General features: G+C 52.9%; 1 protein-coding gene and 1 long non-coding RNA gene across 2 annotated transcripts in view; both read left to right on the forward strand.

Moving 5' to 3' along the window:
• Nucleotides 1-346: 346 nt before the first annotated feature.
• On the forward strand, nucleotides 347-18,483 carry LOC137843096 (uncharacterized). The gene is made up of 3 exons (XR_011089358.1): nucleotides 347-457; nucleotides 17,711-17,765; nucleotides 17,967-18,483. It is a non-coding gene; the product is annotated as an uncharacterized lncRNA (long non-coding RNA).
• Nucleotides 18,484-21,277: 2,794 nt separating this feature from the next.
• EPHA10 (EPH receptor A10) overlaps nucleotides 21,278-27,340 on the forward strand; it is a 40,169-nt gene continuing 34,106 nt past the window's right edge. Inside the window, exons 1-3 of the mRNA XM_068657926.1 lie at nucleotides 21,278-21,435; nucleotides 22,364-22,428; nucleotides 23,577-24,246. Of these exons, the coding sequence (XP_068514027.1) occupies nucleotides 21,345-21,435; nucleotides 22,364-22,428; nucleotides 23,577-24,246 (826 nt within the window). The 5' untranslated portion in view covers nucleotides 21,278-21,344. The remainder of the gene's footprint in view (nucleotides 21,436-22,363; nucleotides 22,429-23,576; nucleotides 24,247-27,340) is intronic.

Here is a 27,340-nt window from a genome sequence, read left to right on the forward strand (position 1 = left end):
GGGAGAAAGCTGTGGCAGTGCTTAGGAGGATAGCAGCCAGGCATGAGGTTACGGGAGACCCCAAGAGCACAACTTCATCCTGCTGCCTTGCTTGGGGACAAAACCCCCAAACCGCAGCTTCCCAGGGGCTTGCAAGAGCTGGTGAAGCCGTCCTTCCAGGGGGCTGAGCTGACGAGCTGTCTCCCGGTGAGAAACAAATTTAGTTAACCTCAAATTAGTCAGGAGAATGGGAGACTCTTCTTTGAAACGGTGTCATTCAAACCATTGCACCTGAAATTATCCCCAGTAGAAATGCAGCTGGAGATGATAATTAATTCACCACGCTCCCTTAATTAATTCTGCAGCCTCTTGCTCTAGCGTGCCTTTGACGAGCCACGTCAAGCAGCCGTGCTGGGCAGGGAGCCCCAGGGTGGGCAGCGGGGTCCCTGCTGGCCCCGGTGTAGCTGGCTGTCAGAAGGTAATTTTCATTTTTTTTCCCCTTGGTTTGTAGTCGCATCCTTTAAATACCCTTCAGTCTCTGACAAGTTTCTTGAGGCGCAGAGAGACCGCTTCCAGGTGCCTGAAGGGAGCAGAAGTGGCAAGTCTAGAGGGATTTTGGGTTTTAATCAGGGAAGCTCATCTTTTAAAAACCTGCAGTGGGAGCAGGACAGACACTTTAATTGTGTGCTTGGTCTAAAGAGGTGGGGGGCTCTTGCCCACCCTCTGCAGGTCTGTGATGATCAGCAAACCTAAAGGCAGCATCCAGCCTCCTCCGAAGGGGCAGCACCGGCGCAGAGCCTGAGCCTGCAGCTCCGCTCGTGCTTCCCTGCTCAATGCTTCTGCGAATAACCTCGTGGAAATGATGCCAATTAGGCCGGCACAGCTCTTGTAATCCGGATCCCTGTTGTGCTGTCAGACTTGATTCAAATTTAATTTGCAGTAGGTGTATATCAGGCAGCTTTTTTACTTAGCGCAAAACCGAGAGGAAGATAACGTTGATGGAAAAAATAATACGAGTTCATATTCTTTTTACCTTAAGGAAGGAGAAGAGGTGCCAGAAAACTTAGCCAGATTTACATTTTAATGGGAAACGTTACGACTGCCTGCTCTGGGAGTCACAAATTGCTTTCTGGATGGGCCCCTTGCCTTCATACCTAAGTGCAGGGAGTTAAACCTAGCAACCCCTGATGAGATGAAAGGGATTTATAAAACACAGCCACTGCCAGCAGCCGGACACATGGGACAGCCAGGCGGTGTCCCCCTGCCATCCTGCCCAGCCCTGGGGTTTTGCCCCTGCTGATGCCCCCCTGTTCCCAGTCAATGGGCCCGGGTGGAGGCAGGCTGGTAAGTGGTGGTGTGCCCGTGCTCCTGGGGGGTTTGCAGCTTTTTGCAGTGATGTTGGCTGTGCTTGCTGAAGTGCTGCTGCAGCTCCTGCTGCTGAGTCTGGCAGCTCCCTGCCTGTGATCCACAGCCCCAAACATGAGGTGCTCCAGCAGCGCTGCCAGCCCCGTGTCTTAGACCCTGCAGGGACAAAAGCTCTGCCCGGGCAGTGCTGCCTTAAATTTCTTAGCGTTGTAAAGCTCTTTGAAGATGAAAATGCAGTGCTGTGCTGCCTCTGACAGTGCTGACACCTGCAGCTGGTTCTGGTGCTTGCAGGAGCCCAGCAGGCGCTCGCCTCTGCTGGGACTGAGCCTGGGGAGTCGCAGGGCTCGGACTGGGGAAGCATCTTGTGTCTCCCTGCAGCAGCTCTGGGCTCAGGCTGGCCAGGCAGGGCAGCTGGTGTGCTGCTGTCCAGCCCTTGCACTTGCAGCAAAAGAATATTTGAGCTCTTTGTAATTTCCCTGGGTCATCCAAGTCCCTTGCTGCTGCTGCTGGGGTCCCACAGGCATCCCAGCTGTCCCCAGTCCCAGCTCCCTTTTTTTCTGCATGCTTGTCCTGTCCTGGTGCTAAAAACCCTGCCTGCACTAGGGATGCGTTTGGGGGATTCACCAGCCTCTGAGCTTGTTTTTTCAAAATAATTTCTCTGCACTCAAAGGCAGCTGGTTTACTACCTGCATTAGATTCTTTCTCCCAGCAGCGGGTTAGCAGAGCTCTATTTGCCTGAAATATTCCTGCTAGTAACACCTGAGGTGCCTGAATAGCTGAACCAGCCTTCAATAATGCAAGCAGCTCAGCTCACCAACTATTTGTGTACTTTGAAGTGTTGCTGGTGATTATTTTTCCTGTTGTGAGGAGGGAGGTCGCAGCTCTCCATGGGGTCTCTGCAGTGTCCCTGCCTTCGACTCCTGCTGCCTCCTCCGGGCTCTCCCAGCCTCTGGGGAGCAGAACGGGAGTGTGGAGGGGAGGCAGCAGCGCCTGGTGGAGGAGATGCAGGGGATGGGTGACTGGGGCTGCACCGGCTGATGGTATGTGCTCACCCGGCGGTGCTGAGCTCGCCGCCAGGCAGATGGTGAAGGCAGCGAGCAGGAGGCTTCAGGCAAAGGCATCGCTCAAACGCACCGACACTGTGCTTGTTGGGGATGCTTCCAATCCAATAACAGAAGCAAAAGCATCGCTGTTAGAGGCTCGACCCGAGCAGATGCTCTGGCACCCACAAGGCTGCTTCCCTGGGTGAAGCAGTGTCACTGTCTGGAATCCGAAGCAGTGATAAATCGTAGGTGACCTTCAGTAATTTATTACTGCCTCGTGCAAAGCAGTGCCGTATCTCTGGGCCAGTTTCTGGGCATCTGCCTGAGATCACAGTAATTCCAATCTTTAGCATCGTAATAGGTTTGTCATGGGTTAGATAATGATAAAAGGCGGGGGACGGAGGCGGATACAGAGCTGCTGGAAGCAGAGCAGGGCACGCACCGGTGCTGACTGCCAGCAACGTTTGCTGACGTGGGAAATGCCACCCTGGGCTGCTGCTTCTGCAGCACCGGGCAGGCTCTCCCAGTGGCTCTTCCCCACTGGGACGGGGAGAGGTTGTCTCTAACATTTCCATATCGCCAGGCATTAGCAGGCGCTGGGCTGCTGCTGCACACTGTGTTCACAGAAGTAAGACTAATGCAGTTAGCAAGAAGTGATGGGCAAGGCGCTGAGGACGCTGCGCTGTTTGCGGTGCTCAGATGTTCCCTTAATGATACGGAACCGCTCGGGGCGCGCGCCATGGGTTTAGATTTCACAGCCACACGCTGAGCTCGTGCCCAAATGCTGGGCTGGAGGCAGCCAGGCAGGAGCTGCAGAGCTCCTTGGTTGCATGTGAGGGTGGTTTGGGTAAAACGGGTGAGAGCTGAATACCGGGGGCTGGTAGGTCTTGGTCCTTCAGGAGTGTTGGTGGGCATCTATCTGGGCCTAAGATATGGTTTCAGGTGTTTCAGCATGGTTAGTTTTGAAATCTTGAGCAGCTCTGGGGTGTTTTGGGACAGATCGAGTGCAGAAATATCTGTCAGGATCTCAGGCAGAGCCACAGGAAGGACAATTGGTGCACCCCATGATCAGCTGTGCTGAAATGGAGCAAGGGCCTGGGAGCCTTCCTGCTGCTGGTGGCTCTCAGGGTTTGCCCTGATGCTATGCCAAGCCCTTGTCCTTTCTCTTGCGTGTTCTGCCTCCACATCAGTGTTTCAGCACCACGGAAGGATGCTGAGGACTCCCTGGGATGCTCACACCCAGGCCAGGCCCCAAAATACTTCCAGCTTCCACTAAGTGAGAATAACGTGGGCTTAGCTGGAGTGAATGTCGTCCCCCCTTACAGGGAAAAAGTCACAGGGAGAAAAAAAGTGTTTCTAAAAGCCAAAAACTTCCCCTGATACTTCAACGTTGAGGCAAAATTTACATTTTGATTTTGGAAATCGATAGCAATTCACAAATAATTCTCCCGCATTGCTACAGGTCATCCATCAGCTGTGGGCCTCTGCTCAATAGGAGCCGTTATTGGCTTCTGTTTGTTTGTTTGCTCAATATTAGCGGTTTGTTCAGCTGTTCTCCAGGTCTGTATTATAATGACAAATTACAGACTTTGTTTTTTCCCCGAGAAGTCTTAGGAAATGCAGATGGATGACATCATTCCAGTGCCGTGGAGCCAGGACATGAGAGCAGCATCAGCTGCGAGCATCTGGGATGAGATTTGGTCGCATCCCCTCATGGGGACGGGGAGACTTTGCTGCTACCAGCACGAGGCCTGGCCATGTACCCATGGGCAGCGAGGTGACACGTCTGTACCCCTGGGGACACAGGACTGATGAATTCTGCCGCACGATGCTGCGGGAAATGGTCACACAATGATGGGGGTTTGGTTAAAGGTTGGGTTCTGGGTGGCCTCGGTGCCTGGCAGCCTGAAGTGGCACTGGGGCCGCATCCAGAGGCTGTCATTAACCAGCGCTGATGTTTCCTTTCTGCTTAAACCTGTGATTTTGTTCTGCTTTCTGAGCTGAATAGAGCGAGATAAAGCCCTCTGACGCGTGAGAGCACCTTTGAGCTGCCTGTCAGTCCAGCAGTGGGGAAACTGGGATGGATTTTGTTCAGCAATGCTGCTGTCAGTCAGGAGTAAACTAAACCACCTGAAGGCTAAGGCACGAGGGCAGCACTTCCATGATGTGCAGGAGAGACCCAGCAGCACCTGGGTGGTGGCTCCAAGAGGGTTTTGGGGTCAATTTACCCAAATGAGAGACTTCTCAATATTTAAATGACCCTTAGCCTTTGGGTGCAAATCTCCTGCTTCAGGCCTGAGATAAAAGCAGCAGACCTGAGCCGTTCTTGAGGATTTTTTGGCACCTGTGGGTGCGGTGAGGGGTGAATACCAGAGAGGATGGAGTGGGCTGAAACCATCCCAGAGCCTCTGGGCTCTGCAGGGCCATGGCTGCTCGCCAGCACTGGGCCCCTGCTGTTATGGGCAAATTGTCTGCCAAACGTCTTTTTAATACTGCAAGAAATAACTTGATTAGTAATTATTGGTGCAGAACACTTGGGGAGCTTCTGCAAAATGCAAGGACAGGCCGTTTCGCTGGAGCTGCCTGTCAGTTTTGTCATCTAATTATAAGACTGTTCAGTGCCACAGCTCTGGACAGAGAGAATAAAAAAAAAAAACCCTCAGTGTAATTGTATTGGTCATATTTTGTAGGCACTAATTACTCGCTTAGCAATTAATGTTTCTATGGCTGACTGGGGAGCTGTCATGGCCTTGGTGGGGGATGAGCGGCTCCATGCTGCTGGCTGGGCAGCTCCAGGGTTTATTAAATGAGGGTCTGAGGGATAGAGGAGGGATCCCCAAGGGGGGAGCTGATGGGGATGGGGCAGACTTGGGCAGTGGCAGGTTCCAGGCATGGTGGAGGAGGCACCGGGATTCTCTGCAAGGGCAAGCGAGTTGGGATGAGAAAGAGGAAGGACGACCCTGAAGGAGAGGAGTGACAGGCACTGAGGCTATTTATTGTTTGCTGTTTGTTCCTAACAAGCATCATTTTCAGCTTAATAATGGTGGCAGGACGTGAGCTGTGTAAAAATTAACTTGGACCCTGCCATCTGAGTGGTCAAACAGTCAAGTACCTATTTTACGCTCTCTAAACAGACATGGTAATTTTTCCCTCCACACACTGTTTTACACCAGCTTAATTCCAACAGTAAATTGAAATCAAATGAAAAGCAGCTTTCCTGGCATGTGTGCAGGAGAACAGCAGCCTGTCTCGGGAGGCTGTGTCCTGGAGCACCAGGTAGGCGCAGTGGACAAAACCCAGAGCCAGCAGGCAGGCAGAGGTGTTGTGCCTGTGTCCGTATTTGCTCACTTGCCTTGTTTTTGTGAAGCTTGTAGAGGAGCTAGTGCTCTTGTCATCCATGGTGCTATTGCAAACTGAGGTTATCTTCAGCCCTGCATGTGTCCAAGTCTTTTTTTCTCTCCGTTGGCATCATTCAGCCAATGCTCTCTGTCTGCAGCCCGTCTTCCTCCAGCCTCTTTCTTTCAGCTGAGGAGCTCCCCAGTGCTATTGCCTTGCCGTGAAGGCACACAGAAACCATCACAGCTCGCCCCACCTGCTGCAGATGCTTTCTGGGGTCCCTGGGGACTGCAGCACACTAAGGACAGGGGCTGGCAGCCACCAGAGTGCAGGTGGGGGACACGTGGGTGCCCACAGCTGGGACAAGGTGCTGGGCCTGGGGCCAATGGCTCCACCTGAGCTGCCCATAAATCAAAATCTCCACGTGAACTTTAGCAGCACCCATAAATTCTTCATTTATCATTATTAGAGATACGTCAACATTCAAAAAATTGATTTATAGCTGGTAATTTAGATCCTGAATTGTCTTTGATACAGTAAACTATTCATACCCAAAGCCCATCGTGCAGTTTTCTACTTATTAGGAATTAATGACTCATAAAACGGGGCCAGAACAGATTGTTAGTGTGAATGAAGGGAAGGCTGTGACTGTTAGTATTTCCCTCCTGAATAAGTATGAAGGAATCCCTGCTAAGCAGGGAGTTGGGTCAATAAACGTGCCCTGGGCTGTGCGATGTTTTCTTGCCCTGCTCAGGGGATGGCGGTGCAGTGAGGCAGAGCCCTGCCAGTCCCTGTCAGGCTGCGCCGTCAGGTGCTCGCCTCTTAAATTTTACCATACATATGTTAAACCTCCAGTTCTCTGCACTGGCAAAGCTTTGAAATCCTTTATCTGCAGGAAAGACCATCTGCTGCTCCAACACCATGGAAACGGCTTTCGGTGGATAAAAACTTTAGTTTATCATTTTAATTCAGCACCGAATGCCGTAAAGTCAATAATTTATTGTGCGGTTTACAAGGTATTTCTCTAAGTCTCTAGTGCGGCTGTTGTTGGGCTCTTTTTTTGTAATGTTGTAGTGATTTTGTGTTTGTGTAAGTGCCACAGAACTGACATTATATAGCGAGACAGATTGTCCTGTCTTAAACAGCGCCTCATAGTAAACTAGCAACAGCTGCTAAATTGATATGCTGTGTTGACATACCTTCATAAATAAAATATTAAGACCAAAAATAAAACTCTTCTAACATCTAAATTAAATGGAATCTAAGCTTAAATCATCGGCTAACTACGTCTGGGCATGGCAGGTCGGTGGGACGATGGTGCTGGGTCCAGCAGCGGGAGAGCTGCGGTGCTCTTGGCAAAATCCCGCTGCAGCTGACAGCAACCACAAAGGGAAGGCAAAATTTTGGGAATGATTTCAGGTGAGGTGTGCTAACAAGTGTCATTAAGCGAAGAACACGGTTCCCTGTAAATTTTGTTCCTTGAATGCCATGAGGGGTGGCATAAACCACTGAAACTGGCTGCTGCTCCTGCTCCTGCCTCCCCAGCTCTGCTGCTGGAGAGAGGGGGCTCCCGGGGGAGGTGATGCCATGAAACCATCCCATCTTTTCTCGGGAACCACAGCCTTGTCAACCCTGCCCGCTTCTAAAAACATCTCCAGGCAAAGCTCTCGACTATTTAGAGAGGTGGCATCTGTTGTTCTCATTGCTGCGTGGTTGGCGGTGGTGACTGCGGCACTCAGCAGGAGCGTCACACCGTGGTGTGGGCGCTTGGGCATGGATCTTTGTGCAGGACATCACAGACCTTGGTCCAAAGCAGGACAAAGCCTCTGTAGCTGTGTTTTGGGAACATAACGGTGCTGCTGTGCCAGTCTTGAGGGTCCTGGTCAGTTCTGGATGGGTGAATGAGCCTGGGAGTGGGTTGGCAGATGCGAGCCCTGCTCTGTGTACCGATTTCTTGGTTTATTTTGGCTTTATGGAGGATGTTTTGCATCCCAGTGCCTGATTAGTAAAAACCTCTGCTCACCTGCTGTGACATAAACTATTGTATTTTGGTTAAAATACTACAAAGAGATACCGGTGTGATAGAGTGTGCAACATTACCTCTAATAAGCAATTATATTTCATAACGTGGATTAATTGAAATCTCACACTTAAACCAAGTAGCTAATTACAGACCTTTTAACTTAATAAAGACAGAGTGCGGAAAGGGATAATATATACGGTAATTATTGAGTTAAGCAGAACGTAATGTGCATCCGGGGCTCGCTTAGGACATTCTCAGTCAATACTTAATTACTTTACTGCTCTCTGAAGCCTGCGCGGTCGCTAGCTGCTCTGCTCATGCTCCCCTCCCCAGACATTGCTGTGGTTTTCTTGCTCTTTACGGGGGGATGGATGCATGTGGGGGCCCACAGCGTGCTCTTGGCCTGGTTTTTACCTTTTTTTGCTGGGCTGTGCTGGCAAAGCAAACCACAGCCTGCCAACGCAAGTGCCCGGCGTGCCCTGCGGAGACCCCTTGCTTCTCCAGCTTGCCTTGATTGAGCATCGTTCCCAGCATCGCACAGCCCTTACGGTAACAGAGAGGCGAAATTTATTTAGCGAGGCTTAAGGTCAGGTTTTGAGAGTTAACAGTTACAAGGTTGGAAAAGGAGAGTTACAAGGGAAAACAAAGCATAAAATGAGAGCACTCTGAGCTGAGTGCCAGGGCAAGGCTTCTCCCTGCGCTGGGATATGCGGAGCCCCCAGCCCTGTACTGGTGATGCTCCTAGTGCCTACAGGGAAATGATGGATGGGAACTCATCCTAGATCTGATCCCTACGTTCCTTAAGGGGAGCAGCACAGGTGTTTGGTGAGGCCAAACCTTCCTGCAGGGGTGCCAGCAGCCCTGGAGAGCTGTCAGCTGCAAGGAGGGACCGGGCGCTGCGAGCTTTAATGAGTGACAGGTACTGAGACCCGCTGGCTGGGAAAACAGAGCTTGACACAAAGCCAGAGGTGTCCGGCCAGAAAATTCTGGCTGCTCTGGGAAAGGCCACTGCAATGCTTGAGCTGGTTGGATTATAAACAGCTCTGAGAAAAATAGCAGTAAATGGAAAGTGAGATAAAATGTGCTGTGGGTTCCTCAGTGAGCGGTCCGGGCAGCCTGTGCTTGCACAGCGTGGCAGGGCAGGGGTGGAAGCAGCTACTTTGCTAAATAGGAGCTCAGGAAATAACTGCATTCATTTCAGTCAGATGAGAAACTGTTGGATGAACACTGAGATCAGAGCAAGAAAGGGAAGGTGAGTAGGAGCTGGGTGAAGAAAAGAGCTGCAGACACGGAGCTGGGAGGTGTTGATGGCTTGCTGATACTGGAATGTTTTGGAGAAAGATTCAGGAATGAGGGAACTGGAATGAAATGTCTTATTATGAAGTTCAATGCCATGTTTCTGGCCAGGCAACAGTTTCTGCTGAAAAGGGAGTTCATCAGCTAGAAACAGCTGCACTGGAGAAAGACCTGAGCTTGTCAATGCATCCTAAGATGACTCCCTCTGGTGTCCCCACCACAACCTCTGGCCTGCAGAAAATGGCCCAAGCTGCTCCCCTGCAGCGGGAGGTGGCACTGCCTCTGCATCTTCAAGGGCACAAATGCTAATTTCAGCCTGAGAAACAAGAGCCACTAATTGCACGTAAGCCCCTTCCTTGATATTTGATTTGTGCTTCCCACAGCACCCCTGCAAAGGATTTGAGCAGGGATGAAAGTCCCCTTTTAGGAGGAGAGGCTGTATGATTAAGCAGCTCTCTTCCTTTTCATTCAAGTACTGTGCTGTTTGGCAGCTGCTCTGTGGCTGCGATAATTATGTCAAAGCCTGGGGTGCCATCAAGGGTCTCCGACCATCTGCAAGTGAAGAGCTTCTTGCCAATTACTAGCTCTGGCATCTCATGTCCTCTTTGGTCTGAACTGATGCTTGCTGAAGGATATTGGAAGAATTAGTAGATATATTTCCTTCTAATCCTGTCCCAAGTGACAGCAAAATCAAACTAAAAAGTGCCAGATCATGTGCTGTTGTTTTAGGCAATAACCCAATGGTATTAATGAAGGGTTTTATCATTCTGGGGGCTGCATTAATTTAGAGAACAAAATATCCAAGGTAACAAAGCCAGATGAATTAAAAGCTTAACAGCATGAAGAGGTATTATAACACAAGCAATTCTTCTGGAGCTTGCCCGGGCTGTTCCACTCCTTGTGGAGACGGGTGCCCTGCCAGACAGCATCAGCCTTCCTGGGAAGAGCTCACATTCTCTGCTGCTGGATTTCCTCTTTGTAGGCAGGTGCTTTCAAAGGGAAGAGGGATTTGATGAGTCAAATAATATAAAATGAACGGGGTGTATTTGTAAAGGTGATTCTTCTGCATTTCTAACTGGCGTGAACAAGCAGCTCTGGGGAAGACGAGCGGGGAGGGATGTTTCTCAGAACCTTCTCCTCTTTGCTTGTCTTTCCTGGCAATAGGAGCAGGCTCTCAAGTACCTCTGCTCTCTAATTTAATCATTCCCAGGAAAGCAGGATGTGCCACAGTGTCTGACCGCTTAGACACCCACCATCAGGATAAATACCAGATGTATTTTGTGACAACGACCAAAAGCTGCCTCAGTTCCTCCTAATGCCCAGGCAGAGGCTCTGGGACCTGGACCTCTCCCTGTTGTGTGTGGCTCCCAGTTCCTTGCTGCTGGTTCGGTGCAAGACGTTGGCAGGTTCCTCAGCACGGAGGAGGGTATGCGTGCAGGGAACTCCAGTGCTGAGATGTAATTACTGCTCTCTCTAAAGCCTTGTAATGAGAACTGATACAGCAGCTCACCATACAGCTCTTTACTGGTGCTTGTGCTCATTTATGAGGGTAAAGGGAGAAAGCTTTCCAAGAGCGTGAACAGCTGCTTGCGATTGTGGGAAATGATGAGAAATGCCTGTGGTTTAAAAACGTCAGCCTTGAGGTGAGGTCTTTGTTCCTCTGGGGCTCTGAGCTCTGTAACTACCCTGGCTCACCTCAGGGGGCTGGGTTCCCACCTGCCCCATGGCCCAAGCAGTGGAGGTGGTGACATTTGTGTCCCCATCCTCTGCCTGGGCTGCAGAGGCCAATTCTGTGGCCAGACCCTGCCTTGGGGCTGGTGGCAGCTTGGGGCTGTGGGCATGGCAAAGCCCCCAGGTTGCTGCTGGGTTAACTCTCAGTTCGTTATGGCCCCAGCCCAAATGCCACTTTGCTGAGAGCATCACACGTGTTTGCCAAGCAGGACCCAGCCTGGATGGTAATGCAGGGGAGATTAGATTAGTCCTGATAATGCTCTGTTATTAAAGCTGGCCTTCTGGGAGATAATGGTCCTGTCTGCAGGGGCAGGGCTGACCCTGCAAAGCTCTGGCTCGGGGGGCAGCCCCACAGCCCAGAGGCAGGAGAGGGGCTTCTGCCTCCAGGACGAGTGGGCTGCTGCAGGCAGAGCTGGCATCCATCCTGGGAGCCCTGCTCACCATTGAGGGACCTCTTGGGCACCCCAAAAGGTGGCTCAGACACATGGTGTGATGCCACTGCCTGTTATGTGGGCATCTGTGGGTCCTTGTGCCAAACTGCCCACAGGCCTGCAGGTGGGACAGTGCTGCAGGCCCTGTGCTCCAGGCCGGGGTTTCCCAGGGGATTTATGGGTGGCTTCCAAGGGTTTTTTTTTCCTTTATGGTTCTTGATGAGTAGATAAAAGGCCCATTCCTCCTTTTAATGGAGTCTCTGATGTTAATGGCCTCCCTCCACTCAGACTAAGTCACTTTGGCCCATTTTAGTCTAATAGAGGATGACTGAGAGGCGTCTGGCTCCCTCGCGCCTTGCTGGGCCGTGCCGCTGCCGCCCGTGCCAACTGGGAGCTTCCTGGAAATTAAAAAAAATTAAAGGCTGGAGGAGCTCCTCCTGTCCCTCCCCAGGGGCTGCAGCACTCCCTGGTCCCTGTATCCTCCTCATTGCAGGCACATTTGGGGACTGGAGTTGGGTGGGGTGCTGGGGCAGGGAGCCCGGTGTCCCCACGAAGTGGCTCCAAAATCTGTTGCCATCATCTTGCATTAACAAAGCCCCACATCTGCATTTCAAATGCACGCTCCTTGATGTTGTTCTGCCTCCAAATGATCCTGGAAATGTATCGCCAGCTTAACTACCTTTTAATTAAAAGTCAGGGATATTAGAAAAGAGAAATCAATTCCTGTCACAATTAAGACTTGGTTTGAACAATCGCGGCGTGTTTCAGCAAAGGATCCTCTCCGGACTTATTGATCCGTATTGTCATAATGCCTGCTTTATTACCATGGCTCAGACGGTCTTAAATGAATATTTTGTCTGAATTATGTGTGTCAGCTGGCAGACAGGGGACGCTGCCAGTCATGTCCTCGAGGCCCAGGTCCCTCTCCCTCTGTGCAACGGGGCTCAGGAGCTCGCTGGTGCTCCCTGCGGAAGAGAAGGGAGAGCAGGAGGCTGATTAATCAAAACTAACGTGATGGAGAACCTTTGTAACGGTAAGAGATGTCCCGCTTATGGCTCCTCTGCCCTTTAAAAGTTCTTGGGGAGCTTAGGGGGGTCTTGGAGGAGAGAAAATTGATTTCTCACAGTTGCTTTTGTAGCTTGGGGCAGGAAGTAAATTCAAAGAGGCCCTGACGTGAAAGGTCAGAGCCTCTGTTGCAGAGGCTGATAATAAGATGTCTCGCAGATAAATCAAAACACCTGGACTCCACTGCGGAGAAGCTGCTGGTTTCACCAGGATGCTGGCATTAGGAGGGGCCATGTGCTGAAATTTCGCCTGCTGTGGAAGCAGGCTTGGCAGCGGGACTGCTGCAGCCCTGGTTATCCTGGGACTGGGGCTGTATCCTGCTGTTCCGTGGTGCTTGGCACATCCCGTGCTTGCAGGCAGTTTGTGCTGGGGCAGCCCCGATGGCAGGGCACAGCCTGAATCCTGGGGCATCTGCAGCTTCCAGGGAAGCCTGCACGCTGCAGGTGACAGTCCCGCTGGAGCTGCTTTCCCCGCTCTGTGCTTCCCCTTGTCCTGCCACTGCATCACCCACGGGATGGCGAAGGAGAAACCCTGTGGCTTTGCCAGCATTTCTTGGAGATCAATGGTCCTGGCTCCCGAGGCTGCTGCCTGTTAGATGCCATCTGCTTTGTGATAAATAGGGCTCGTAATAATTTCTGGCTGTTATTAGCGCTTTTAACCTGTAGACCTCAGGAGCGTTTGGGCTCAGAAAGGTGAGCCGGAGAAGACCTGGATGAGAAAGAGATGCTGAGGGGGGAAAAAAGGGAAAGCAGCAGAGAAAAGTGAGGAGGATGAACTCTTTACCTCTCTATCCCATTAGCACACCACCACGGGCTGCAAAATCCTGTTAGGAGCTTGCAGAGCTGGGAGAAAGCAGGGGTGCCCAGGACGGGGGGGCTGCAGCTCTCCCTGGCTCTGCTTTGTGCCATCCCCACGCACACGGGGAGCTGGGGGCACCCAGCCCTGCGGGTCCCTGAGCCCACGGTGAGCAAAAAAAGGGTCTTTGCTCCTCTTGTTGGTGGGTTAAGTGGCTCTCAGGCTCGGCGCTCGTGCCTTTGATGTATGACTAATTGGAGAAGTGTCTAATCTCGTCCTCCACCGATGTTGCCGTTACGCAGCCTGTGATTAAACATGCTGTCAGGCTCTGCTGTTTACAGATAATAATGCTGCTTTCTCGCCATTCCTATGCTATCAGCCTCATTAGGAAGGTTTACAGATAAATTAGGCTGGGTTTGAAGAAGTCCAAGTGTATCCATTGAGCTCCAGGTGGCCAGGTGGTGACCCTGGTGGCTCTGAGCTCTGTACAGAGTAGAGCGGAGTTGGGCTGGGACAGAGGAGAGCAGCGTTGGGCAGGGACAGGGCTCGGCCCCATGCCAAGGTGAGCTCCAGCTCCCGAGACCAACTGCTCTGCTTCTCTCCCTCGTGACCCTCTGTGGGCTTCAGGCCACTGCTTCTGCCTCTGGACTCCCAACCCTGAGCACAGTGATGAGCAGCCAGATTGAGAAAACTCTCCCTGACGCTTCACTGTAGGGGAATCTGCAATACATGCAGAAAGATGTTCTTTTCTTGCCACCCTTCCTGAATGAAACACTCACGCATTTCTAGAGAAGGCTCCTGCTATGGATGGTGCATGGCCTTTCAGATGCACCAGGAACAAACTGCAGCTGCAGCTGGGAACAGGTTGTTTCTGCCATTTGTTATTCTCTCCCCTAATTATAATGCAGATTGGACGCTCTCTCCCACATTTCCTCCCTTTCTGTTTATTTAAGCAGTATTTTTGCAAACCTACATGGCAATCTCGCCCTGGGACGTGAGCGCACCATTATAATCAAAGTGAATTAGGATTTATTGCCTTTCAGAGCTGCTGGCTGTGCTCCCACCTTGCTTCTCCCAGCCACCAGTAACATGCACTGGGGAGGTGCGGGGCCACGTGTGGGGCTGGGGATCTCCACATCCATCAGTGGGATGCAGCCGGTGGGATCCCTGCAATGGATCTCCCTAGGGGTCCCTCCCCAGGGGCCGCATCCAGCCCAGCTCTTTGGCAGCGGAGCAGAGGCTCCCCTCGGGCTCGGGAAGGTTTCCAGCTCTCCATGGCTCACCCAGCACTCCGTAATTACCAGGGAGCTTTAATGGAGCTGGCCAGAGCGAGCTGGTGCCTGATTTAAAGTCTGCCCAAGTGTTGAGTCCTGGAGAGTAAAATGCATCTAGGAATTAGCCCCAGCTGGAGCAAATTGCTAATTGTCATTTGCAAAGTGCATTCCCCTCTTCTATCACGGACAAATGGGAAGGACTCGCTCTGCCTGCCCTCTCCGTCACCCTTGGGCTCTGACTGAGGAATAATTGGTGAGTGGTTGGTGGGGACGGCATTACGGAGTGAGCCCCTGTGTTTCCTTCTTCATCAGCACGTCACGCAGCTCGCATCCCTGATTGCCTGCTGAAGGGCAGCCGAAGCACCGCTCCCCCTGGGGAATCCTCTGGGGCACGCCGTGCTGCGAGCCACTTCAGCACCCGTCTTGTGAAGGGAGGTTTATTTTCCTGTTACTGAGGGCCAAGAAAGTTAGAAAACTTGGTGATTGATTTTGAATGGTGATTCAGTGCAGAGACTTAAAAGTGAAAAAGCTGTTCACAAATAGGGGACACGCTGTGGAGCAGGGACACCCAGCCCCTAGAAGCGCTAACGCTTTGGGGTTCCCCATCTGAGGTGGTGCAGGCATGAAGCAGGGAACAGCCTGGCCCGTGGGGCTTTAATTTGGAAAGATTTGGGTTCAAAATTCAGCGCGGTGTTACTGGAACACGCTGCCTTGTGGCTGGCAGGACTGGCTCTGTGACTCGTCCGTCTGGCCACGAGTGCTGGCCCACACGCTGCACGGCCCTTGGTAAAACATAAACAGCCCGCTGGGAAATTATTTCCGACGCCACTGCAAATGAAAACCCTAATGACAGCACTTCAAACAGAACTGCTGCAAATCTCTGTAAGTGATTTTAATGAAACCAGCCAGGAATACAAGGAGAGCAAATCAAAGCTAGGACAACTCCTTTGTTCAAATTACATGTAATTGGTATCAAAATTATGATAATGGCTGTTTGCACCATTATACTCGAGGTGTATCATCATTTCCATCACAGACCTCAGCTCTCAGAGGCTCAGACACCTGAGCTCTTAGCCTGAAATGCTGCGTTTCAGCCAGGGCAGGAAAAATAACAAGCAGAGGCTCTGTTTGCACAGAGCAGCCCGTGTGCGCAAAGGCAGCGTGCTGGGGTCCTGCCCTGTGCTCAGCACCACCAGCAAAGCTTCCCCGCAGGGCAGGATGGTGCTGGTCATTGCTGGGGGGGGTAAGAGGCTCTCATTCCTTTGCACTGCACTAAGGTTGTGATGAGTTTGGTGGCTGCTGTGAGCCCTGGGGATGTGCTGGTCCCATCCCCTGCCTGCTCGGAGCATTTTGGGATGCGCCGTGCTGTGCCTGAGGAGGGCAGGGTCTGTCCTGGTGCTGGACCCCCCAAAACGCAGAGCTGCCTGCTCGTGTGCTGGCTCAGGTTTGCTGGAGCAGCGCTAGGCAGGTGAATGCAAGCCATCATTTTCTCCTAGAAAAAGAAAAAAAAAAAAAGTGAGTGTTTCTGCTCCGTGCACTGAAGCCTGGTGTCAGCGCCGTGCCAGGATCTGTGTTGCCATTAGGGACTGGGATGTGACTGGATTTGTGTCACTTGTGTTGTCAGAGATTGATGCGACAGGTGTGACTGCCTGAAACCTCCTCGCAGATAACCGATTCTCTTTGTTTCTTTTTTTTTCTTTTTTTTTTTTTTTTTTTCCTAATCCTTCAAAATCTCCTTTCTGATCTGAGTGACCCGTGCGTGGCTCTTGCCCAGGCGGCCTCTGTGCCGCGGCCTCGTGCTCCAGCTCTGCCGTGCGCCACCGGCACCGAGCAGTCCCCCGGGAGCAGCGCGGGGAGCCTAATTAACTCCAGTAATAAATCTGCAGAATTAGATGGCCCGTCTGCACTCCTCCGGCTTCCTCCTCCGCAGAGCTAATTGCATCAGACAGCTCCTAAAATAGGGTGCTTTCTGCCTCCCGGGGGTGTTGGGGCTGGCCCCACGCTTGGAGCAGGAGGAGCGCGGGGTGCTCAGCATCGAGGCACGATGGAGCCTGGAGAGGTGACAACACCACCCTCTGCCCCATGTTCCTGCTGGTTTTCCTCTGCCAGGAGGGGAAGGTGACAGGCTCAGCCCTTTGTAAGCAGTAAGGGGAGGAACTGCTCCTGAAAAAATGGTTTGAGCTCACCTTTTGCTTGGCTCTGCGCAGCAAAAAGCCCATTGTGGCATCCTCCCCACTAGGGCTCGCTCCCCGTGCGTGCGCACCGAGCCCAGGGCAGCTTGCCCTGCGGGTGCTGCCACTGACTAGCAGAGCCTGGATCCCTCCTAGCTGGCTCTAATTAATAGCAGGTGGTAATTTGTCTCCAGTTGAGCTGGATTTTAACGTCGACTGGATGCTTGCCCCTAGTGAAAGGCTGGGTTTTGTTGCGTGATGACAGAATGGAGCATTGCTTATATAAGTATGAGGATCTTACGCTGCCCAGAGCTCTGGATTTTCTCAATATATGACAAATCTGAGGCATTAAAAAAAAATTAGACGCTTACTATATTTTTTTTTACGTTATTTTCTAGAGCGCGGATCCCTGTGGGCTGCCTAGAAATCCATTAGCAAGAAATGTAAAGATGTTTAAAGGCGTTTACCCAGATTAGCCGCATTTATGCAGTCAAGGATCTTTTATATGATTACCTTAAAAGCTCAAGAGCTGCTGCAAAACATTTCCAACGCGGGGCTTCTGAAGGGAAGAGCACGCATCTGACAGAAAAATTAAGGCGTTAAAAAAACAAACGCGTTGCTCTGGCTGCTTTTATTTCCAGACAAACAACGTGGAAGGTAGAAAGGAGTTGGTACATATGGAGCCTTTTCCTTTTGCAGCCCACGACGGCAGGCTGTGCGGATCTGACAGTCCTATGGGGCTGAGCTGGGTGCCCGAGCCCTGGGTGAGCCTCCCGAGGGGGTCACCCCTTCAGAGCAGGGTCGCAAAAGGTTTGCTGAAATACGTTTCCGTGACGTGCCCCAAATGGCACGAAATCACATAAATCTCTTGTTTTCAGCTGGAGGAAAATCCTGTCAAGCGTGGAAGGGGAAGGAGAGGTGCAGAAGCGTCTGTGAAGTTTCTGCCTGCTCCTTCTTGCTTCAAGGGCAGCTCTTACAGCCACATACCGAGGCCTGCGTCCTCCTGGCTCCTTTGTCCTTCCGCATAAAATGTCATTTGTCAGCAAAAGAAACAAAGTTTTGTTTCTCAGCCTAGATCTGGCTGTCCTCCCACTGAGACTTTCAACTCTTTATCTCAGGAATTGATGGTCTCGGATTCTGATGCTCTTTCCTTGGTGTCGGTATTGATTTCTTTTTTTTTTTTTCTTTTTCTTTTTTCCAGGAGGGTTATTTTCACTGTGGTTTCAGAACCATCCTTCTGCCGCCACTTACAGCAGGTAATAGCTCAGCTCGGGGAATTACACGTTTTTCTGGGCCGTGCTGGCCTCAGCTCCTTGCACAAGTTCTCGAGGCAACCTGAAGCCTGGCTGAGCAGGCGGCTCTGCTGTCCCCCTCCTGTCCCTGCGGGCTCATCCCGTGGCTGTGGAAGGGCAAGGGAGCAGGGCTGGGACAAGCCTGGTATTCCTCTTTGCTTATAGAAGCCACCCTTACTATGCTGGTGCTTGAAGAGATGGCTGTTCCCTGGGCAGAGCATCCTTGTCCCCAGGCAGAGCATCCCTGTCCCTCTCCCTGTCCCCAGGCACAGCATCCCTGCCCAGCTCGCTGACCTGCTGGGGACGTGTCCCTGGCACTTGCCTGGCATTACAGCTCCCCATTTGGGCTCAGGGGGCTGTCCCCGGTCTTAGGCTGTGGCTGATAAGGAATAAATCAGAGTGTCTCAGTTTAAGAAGCTACACCGTTTCCTTCAGCAATGGCTTTTAGTCACCCAGTTTTGCCACAGAAAAATTCATGAGATCGTTTCCCCCAACACAACATGTTACTTTGAAATCGTAATTAAATACCTCTGGCTGTTCTAATATTAAGCTTTTGTAAGCGCTTGGAATAATATTTCAGAGAAAGGGAAAAGCTTTGTACTCTATTAGCATGATATACTCTTCTCCTAGTGAAATATCTTGAGCATCAAATCCTCCATATACATTGGAAATCCTCTTCCCTGTTAGTTTCCTCAATGAAGTGAAGGCACACACCTCCCTCGGGTCTCTCGCTGGTAAATGGAGCTGTCCCGAGGGTCGGTATTGATTTGGTGCATGACATTAATACCTTCCAATGTACCAGCAGCGAGATCCTGTGTGTGAATGCTAAATGGGAGGCTGTTGTGCCCCAGAGGCTGGTAAGCAAGATCCCATATATTACCGCATGTGAGTCGTGTGTCATATTAGAGCAATCTAGTTTTAAAGGGCATCTTTCAAGCACAAACTAGCTTTTTCCCACACTTGACTGATCACACAAATAACTGTGATTAAAGGTCAAGTGCCTGGGTTTTTCTATTTTACTCCTTAAAAATTTATATGTGAAAGAAAACCTCGAAGTTAACATAGCATGAAATTGTTATGCAGTTATGAGGCTTTAACGACAACTAAATATCACTTTTCTTCCTGGGTGGCTGGAAAAACCTCCAGTAATAATGGGTCACTTCTTCCGGTTCCCACTCGAGGAAGATTATAAATAAACCCTGTCGTTTGCTTCCCTGCCCTGCGATGGGATAAAGGGAAAATTTTAATCTGTGAGCTTGTTACCTGACTCTCCTGGGGTGTGCCAGGGGCTGGGCTGTGGGTCTGAGCTGAGCTCTCCCGTTGGGAAGGGTGCTGATAAATGGATGGGGGTTTGCTTGCTGCCTGGCTTAACAGGGAGGAAATGCAGTGTTCCTGGTGGGGGGCTGAGACATGGAGAGGGCTGGAGACACCGTCTGGCTGCAGGCATCCAGCTGGGCTGCCTGTGTCCCTTTACAGATCCCTACCCCTGGAGCTGCTGGGCTAAAGCTAATGCTGCAGCTGCACCGTGGTTGGAAGGGCTGAGCTGGAGTATGGGTCAATGCTTCGGGGCAGGAGGGGAGTGCAGGCAGGCATGGAGAGCAAGCAGAAATATTAGAGGTCCATATTGTCAAAACTGATTGTGAATACCCGTTGGGCTTGAAAAATGTTTCCCCCCTTTGTGCAGAATGGCCGCAGCAGCAGCACCTGCCTCTCAACTGGCCAGGAGCCTCTGGTTTCCAGCAGATTTGTTCTCAGACGCAATGCCTCCTACACTTCCCATAAGCAAATGTGCCTTAGGTGATACAAAAATGCCTGGAAAGATGAGATTACAAAAATGCCTGGAAAGATGAGATTAACGAAACATTGCCCTCGGGGGTTTGAGCTGGTGCCTAGGTGGCTCAGGATTCCTGATCCTTCAGGGACTTCTGCATACGGTTAAATTTATTCACACGGGTGGTCTCATTGACTTCAGGAAGAGTGTACTTGGAAGCTGGGGCACAAGGCAAATGAACTGCAATCACCATATCTAATTAATCTAATTATGCAATGTGCAAATCTGAGCCTGATTGGCAGCAGGCTTCAATAGGCTACTTGCTCCCGTAAACTTATGCATGTATGAGGCACTGCAGAACCCAGGTTTTAGTGCCTAACACTTGAAGATGGTTCAGCACAGCAAATTTGTGCCGATTCAAGCTGCTGCTCTTCCTGCAGGGCCGTGTCCCCTGCCAGCTTTCCTGCGGGCATTGCCACCGTGCTCCTGTCTCCAGCAGACCTCGCTGCACCTCTCTTTTCATGCCCAACCCAGCCCTCGGCTCTGGCTGCCTCAGCTGGAGCTTCAATATTTTTATTCCCGACCTGCAATGTTTTACATCTGACAGCACATAATCACAGCGCGGGGAACATCCCCCAGGAATAAGTGTTGCTACATAAGCAGGCTTTGGCGGCAGGTTGTACAGCCAGCAGCCGGGAGGCTGACGGGCGTTCAGCCTGTCAACGTTTTGCCAGGACCTGCACACCTACAGTTAGCGATAACTGAAGCACGCCGAGTTCCTCCCTGCTGCAGGTCTGTGAGCACCCACGGGCTGTCTGCAAGCTGCAGCCCAGCGCGGGGTGTGCAGGACCTGCCCTGCCCAGGGCTGTGCTTTCCTGGTGTTCCTTTTTGGCCACTCTGACTTGTACAGCAGCTGCTGGGCTTGGGGGAGCTTGAGATGAAGCTGGAATTGCCTCTCTGATTCCAGCCTGGAGAGGCAGAGCAGAGGCTTGACATGAACGTGGCGCTCCCAGGTGCAGGTGAAGGCAGTAGTGAGACCCGTGAGCATTGCTGCAGAGCCCTCACCTTGTCAGGTGCATTTACTAAGAACATAGACGGGGGTGTTGGGGCCAGGGCAGGAGCAGAGGTCAGCACAGAGGGACCTGTTAGACACATTCAACTGCAGGTTGCAGCAGGCAGAGGCTGAGAACCCACCCCAGTGTGGTGGGGGCAGCGCAGGGCTCCTGTTTGTGCTTGGTGTCTGCAGGTAGGTGCATTCATGCCAGCTGAGCCCCGCTGCCTTCTCCTGTCCCTGTGGTCATGCAGTGCCCGCTGCATGGGGTCGAGCAGGGCAGACCCTCCCGAAATGGGAACAGGACATGCAGGAGGCAAACCTCATCCAGAGGGGAGCCTGCGGCACAGTTAATTAGGGCTGTGACCGCAAGACCACCACATCTCAGCTCCAGCAAAGGCTGTGTGTGCCCCAGCAGCCCCATGGGGAGCCAACCCCGACCCATGGTAGCAGGGACAGGCGCCCCAAAGCCCCACCGGGGCACCTCCCGGCCCCAAAACCCCCTGGAGCAACCTCCCTGCCGTCAGTAGGCTTCAGAGTGAACACCACCTCCCTCCTCCTACCGCCCGCTCTGGCCCCGCCCCTCCTTCCCATTAGCCGGTAGCTCCTCGAGGCCCCCCCCCCGCGTCGGTTGGCGACGGGGACTGGCGGAGAGGGCCCGGGGCGGAGCTCGGTGGCCGGAGCGCGGCGGCGGCGCGGGGCGCACGGAGTCGGCGGCGCCATGGCCAGGGCGCACGGCGGCGGCGGCTTCCCCCGGGCGCTGCCGCTGCTGCTGCTGCTGCCGGTGCTGCCCCGCGCCGCCGCCGAGCAGGGTGAGCCGGGCGGGGGGCGGGCGCGACCCCCGGTACCCCCCCGGTATCCCCCCGGTATCCCTCGGTCGCGTCCCGGTGCCCCGTACCCGGGTGGCTGCAGCGCCCGGTGCCGCCGCGGCTCGGTGCCGGGTGCCGGTGGCGCTCCGTGGGTTTCTCTCTAATCCCGGTGCAGCCCCCGGTGATGAGCGCGGAGCCTTCGGGAGCCCTCCGGAGGAACGGGGGGGCGCGGGGCACCGCGGGGAGGGTGAAGAACCGGGTTGGGATGCGGGAGGCAGCGACCGGAGCGCGGAGGAACGAGGGGTTGGGGAGGCGCTGCAGGGCGCACGGGGTCGGTGCGCATCTCCCCGGGGCTCGGGGCGCATCTCCCCGGTGCGCATCACCTGGGGTCGGTGCACAGCCGGGCTGTGGTGGTCCCCGCTCTCACGGCGCTCTTGCAGGGGACTGGGGGTGCCACCGAAAGCCCCCCGACGTGCAGCTCCTCGCCGCCGGCAGTGCGGGCACCGGGTGGCCCCGCTGGTGGAATGACCGGCGGAGGATGCGGGTGGCGCCCGGCGTGGTGGAGCCGGGGCAGGGCACAACTTGCCGGGCAGGGAGCGATGCTGCTCGCTGCCTGTGGGAAGCTCACGGAACTCTGACTTCAGGGAAAATGCATCTTCATGTCACACAGAGGATTGGCTGTTCTGTGGAAAAAGATTTATTGAGAAGCCAGGGCACAGGCTTTCAAGGAAATTTGGCTCTCAAAAGTGCCATCGGTACCTGCTGGGACTGGGTTCCGGGATGACCCTGCTCCAAGCTGGTTGCACATCCCCCAGCCCCACAGCGCCGGTCCTGGGCAGCACCTTGTGGCAGGAGCTGTCCACAGGGTGGGATTTTTGCAGGGCTTCACGCGTGGGTGAGCTGGCTTGTTAACATGTTGTCCTCCCTGCAGTTGTCCTGCTGGACTCGAAGGAATCGCAAGCAGAGCTGGGCTGGACCTCGCACCCATCCAACGGGGTAAGAGTGCGGGGCTGGTGTGGTGGGGATGGAGAGGGGCTGCCTGTGGCTGCCTGGCAGCAGTCGGTGCTTTTTGGGTGAGCACTGGCTTGTGGAGGGGGTCTGAGAGCCAGAGGCCAGGTATTGGTTGTGTTAATGGTGCAGCGCCTCCCCAGAACGCATCTTAAGCTCTTGTGATAAGCAAATAAACGCCAGCCAGTGAAGCCTGTGTGTTGTGGTTTGTGCCCCAGCTTGATTTGTTGGGATCTCGCTGTGCTTGGATGTGCCGGGACAGGGATGGGATCGTTGGGATCCTGCATCGCACCGGGGCTGTGTGATCTGCTCCCTTCTGTGCTGCCGGGGTTGGTCCCTGGCTGCTTTTGGCAGAGAATGGCAGGAAAGACGGAGTTGTGTTCCTCGCTGCTTCAGGTTTATTTTCCAGAAAGGAAGCAAAGCATTTAGGGTGGATGGCAATACATCCTGGAGTCATCTGCGTTCCCCAGCTGTTAGTCTGCAGAAGAAACTCTGTTTTGGGTGCGTTTGGCAATCTGGCATAAATCTACCCCCAGAAAGAATTGCTTTGGGAAGTTGCCAGGTCATCCTTGAGGCTGTGAGGTTTGAATCATCGTTTTGCTAATCAGAATCTCTGCTGGTAACTTTGGGGAAAACCGTTGGTGCTTGGCAGGCAGAGGATTTGTCCTGTTCCAGCTAAAACTTTGCATGACAGAAGCTACTGCTGGTCAAGGTGCTTGTCCTTGGGCTGTGGCATGACCGCCCTTGCGTGCACTGGGCTGTTTTTGCCTTCCCTGGGTGGCTCAGCACCCAGATGAGCTGCTGCTGCATCCTGCTGTGCTGATGTGAGACCCTGGGGATGGAAAATCCCAAGCATATGGGGGGATGCTGGCCTCCTGCGAGCTGGTCAGCAGCTGATGTCTGCTCTCATGCTGGCCCTGGGTTGTCTGTGGATGGATGTCTGTGTTGGGTGGTCCTGCAGCACAGCTCGTGCTCTTGGTGGATCGGGGACTTCAAGTGTCTGTGCTGGAATGGCCGGGTAGGTGGAGAGGCTTTTGGTGGTGGTATTTATAGCGATGGCTGTGTTTCTGCTTGGGCGGCTGGCTCTCGCTGACGGCAGCCCCTGAGCTCTCACCGCCTTTGTGCTCTTTCCACAGTGGGAAGAAATCAGCGGGGTGGATGAGAACTACAAGCCGATCCGCACCTACCAGGTCTGCAACGTCATGGAGCCCAACCAGAACAACTGGCTGCAGACGGGCTGGATCGCCAGGCGCGATGGCCAGAGGATCTTCATCGAGCTGAAGTTCACCCTACGGGACTGCAACAGCATCCCGGGCGTGATGGGCACCTGCAAGGAGACCTTCAATCTGTATTACGTCGAGTCCGACTCCGACCTGGGCCGTAACATCCACGAGAGCAAGCACACGAAGATCGACACCATCGCTGCGGACGAGAGCTTCACGCAGGGGGACCTGGGCGAGCGGAAGATGAAGCTGAACACGGAGCTGCGGGAGATCGGCCACCTGAGCAAGCAAGGCTTCCACCTGGGCTTCCAGGATGTGGGTGCCTGTGTGGCGCTGGTCTCCGTGCGGGTCTATTACAAGAAGTGCCTCGCCACCCTGCAGAACCTGGCGCTTTTTCCGGACACGGTGGCAGAGGCGGCCTTCGCCACGCTGGTGGAAGTTAAAGGAGCTTGCGTGGAGCACGCCCAGGTGGACGTGGATAACCCCCCGCGGATGCACTGCAGCGCCGAGGGAGAGTGGCTGGTCCCCATCGGGAAGTGCCTGTGCGGCCCCGGCTTCGAGGAGAGGGACGGGAGGTGCAGAGGTAACGTGGCCGTTCGCATGCTTTTGCAGCCCGATGTTGTTCGTTTAGCTAATTGGGAGTCTGCTGCTAACAGCCCGAGCTTCGTCTGAAGGTGGCAGCTGGGGGCGTGGGGGGTGTTGCTGGTGGCTGGAGCGTGGTGTTGGCCAGGTGGATGTGCTGGCACTCGGAATGCCATCAGGCATTTCCCCGAGCTTTATTGGTAGCTGTAAAATTACTCGAGCCCGTTAACAGCCCCACAGCAGTGCTTTTAGATGAAGCTTAATCATGTGGTGGCTTTACAGCTCACGAGGTCGCCTTTAATGACAGCTGTAAAAGATCTGACCCCTGCCTTCACGGGGGGCTCTGTAGTGGACCCAGTGCTGTGAGGGTTTGGGTCTGGCTTTCCAAGGCAGGCAGGAGCCGGGTGCAATTCCATCCATGTGCCTGTGGGATGTGGGGTGTGTGCCTGTGGGGGCAAGGGGTACGTGCAGATTGAGGCCTCCTCCTGCTGATGCCCTCCTGAGGAACACCTGGGGCCTGTACGGAGGGACTGGTGTGACTGGGACCGCTTTGACTGTACTGGTGTGAATATGTTTTGGGTGGAGAAGCCCACTCTGGTGTCTCGGATCTGTTGGCTGGGTCTGTGGCCTCTGGAGAAGCTGCTCAGAGCCTGCAGCCTCGCAGCACCATGGCTGGAGATGGATGAAATGTGGGTAAATATGGCCCAGACAGGTACTGGGTGCTTTGGGGCTGTGGTAGGGGAGTGAGCTTTGCTGGAGGAACCCGGTCTGCTTTTACAGAGCTGGGTGAGGCTGCGGAGGTGTCAGTGGTACCCGCTGTGCCCCTTTCCCCTGACCCCGGCAAGGCTTTTACTGCCCCACTAGTGGCTTTTTGCTCGGTGCCCTCCTTTAAAAGACCTTATTAAAACTATCGAATTGAAATCTCGGCATTGTTCATTGCTTCAGTGGCTGCATGGCAGCTCGCCACGCTTTCCCCATCTGTTTGGAGTGGGAATTTACATAGTGAGTCCCAGAAGGCTTTTGCTAATGTTTCAGGTTTCTCTGTGTTGAGTTTAAATAATTCATATTCTCCAAGGAAAAATATTTGAAGTAATTTAATGGACATAATTAAGTTTTTCCCCCCTCTCACAGAAAGCAGGTCATTAGTCACTCTCAGCGGAGCAGCGTCTGATGTCTGGTCAAATATCAGAAAATAAGTTTCTAAGAGTTGAAAGTTTTTTTTATGCGTGTGTGTATGTGTCTTCATTTTATTTTATTTTTTTAAGCTGTGCATTAGCACGGCACTAAGTGAGTAACTTGAAAAGCTTTCTGATGAAAGCATCCCGGGCTGCAGAAATTCCCCAACAAGGACAGAAGCCCTTGAGCTGGAGGGGAGGAATGCAGTGGGTGTCGGAGGATGCTCGAGCAATCGGGTGATGCACAGCAAGACTGGCTCTTCTGCCACGGTCTGTAAGAGGGCTGTGCTGGGAGCGAGCCTGATGCATCCTCTTGTGGTCTCTGCCGTGATTCTTGCAGCAAGAGAGCATGGTGCAGCTCACCGGGTCTGAATCTGAAGGAAATGGGATGGCAGGAGTGGGTGAGGCAGGTGCCCTGCTGTGCTCCTGCTCCAGGACCACGGGTGTGCACTGGTGATCTCCGTAAGGACAGGGCAATGCCACGAGGCAGTGCAGGTCATGTTAACGGGGTAAATTCCACTCTGGGGGCCTTTGGCCAGTTTGAATCCCCACCAAACTGGTCAAGGCGGCTGAGCACATGCAGCTACAGAAACCCTGGGTGTAACGAGGGTGATGGGGATGAACGGTGGTGAGAGGAAGGGTTGCAGGCAGGGCTGGGCTGGGGGTTGAGCTTTGTGGCAGAAGCAGAGCTGAAAGATGAGGCTGGGGAAGTGCAGGGTTTCTCTGTGAGGAAGCATTAGCTTTATTTCCTGCTGAACTCAGGAATCCGCGTTTGAATGAAATCCCAAAGCTCCTTGTGCTGGTGATTTAGGTGCTGAAATCATCTTGCTGCTGAGAGAACATTTGTATCCTCACGCTGAAATTAGGGGAGATGAAAAAAGACTAATAGGATTTATGGCAGTGCTAATTACTGCTGCAATAAAGCCAAGCCTTTTTACTGTCCATCTTCCTATATAACACCATTTCTCTGAAGAAATCCCGGAGTACCTGACAGGCTTTCCTGGGTTTGCACATTTCTGATGAATCATTTCGGTGATCATTGAAATGCAGCCGTCTCTAGGGTGGAAGCGAGCAGCTTTAGCATCTGTTTAACATCTACGCTCAAATAAGAGGAGAGGTTCTGTCACTGTAAATACATTTAAACTGCTTTTCTTGTCTAATATATATCTATAGCCAGCTGCTGGCCTGTGCTCCCTCTGATCTTAAAACCTATTTCCAGCAGATGCGCAGTGGGCAGGTGGAAAGTCCCGCTGCACTGTGGACGATCATCTGTCCATCCCGATTTCGTTTGCAGTTGGCTTCTCGGCATTGATGTCTTTTACCCTTAATTTTGCCAGGCATGATCCGCGGCCCCTTCATGCCGTTTGCTTTGCAGGGTATTGCAATAGCTTCTGTAAATGAAACGGTGATGCGGGAGGATCTGCCTGATGTTTGCTGCGAAGTTGTCTTTTGTGCTTCATCTCTTCCACCCGATCCCTCGTAATTTCTGCAAGGAGAATTTCAACAAAGCCCAAGGTTAATATTTACCAGCCAGTTTTGTTGCAAATGAGACAACCTCAACCAGACGTTGAATTAATATGATGGAGACCGGTTCCAAAAATAGCTGTCAGCCACTCTTCTTTGACAGAGACGTGAATTCGGGCTGTAGTTAGGTCTCCTCAATTTATCTCCCTCTGCTTTTGACGGGAGCGGCAGGAGCTGGTGCTGTGCTGCCGGGGCAGCCCTTGCCGGTGTCTCAGCCTGTAGCCGGCTGCGTCCCTTCTGTGCAGGGCTGATCTTACTGAAGCTGATTTTAGGGAGAAAATAGTTGCTAGTGCTTTGTTGGGATTTTAAAAATAGGGTTTCAAGTGATTTTGGTGTGGGTAGAAGGGGCAGGTTGGGTGCCTCCTGCGCAGCTTGTGATGCTTCCCCAGTGTGCAG

The sequence above is a fragment of the Anas acuta genome, chromosome 21 (genome assembly GCF_963932015.1).
Source record: "Anas acuta chromosome 21, bAnaAcu1.1, whole genome shotgun sequence".
NCBI classification, from domain to species: Eukaryota; Metazoa; Chordata; class Aves; order Anseriformes; family Anatidae; genus Anas; species Anas acuta.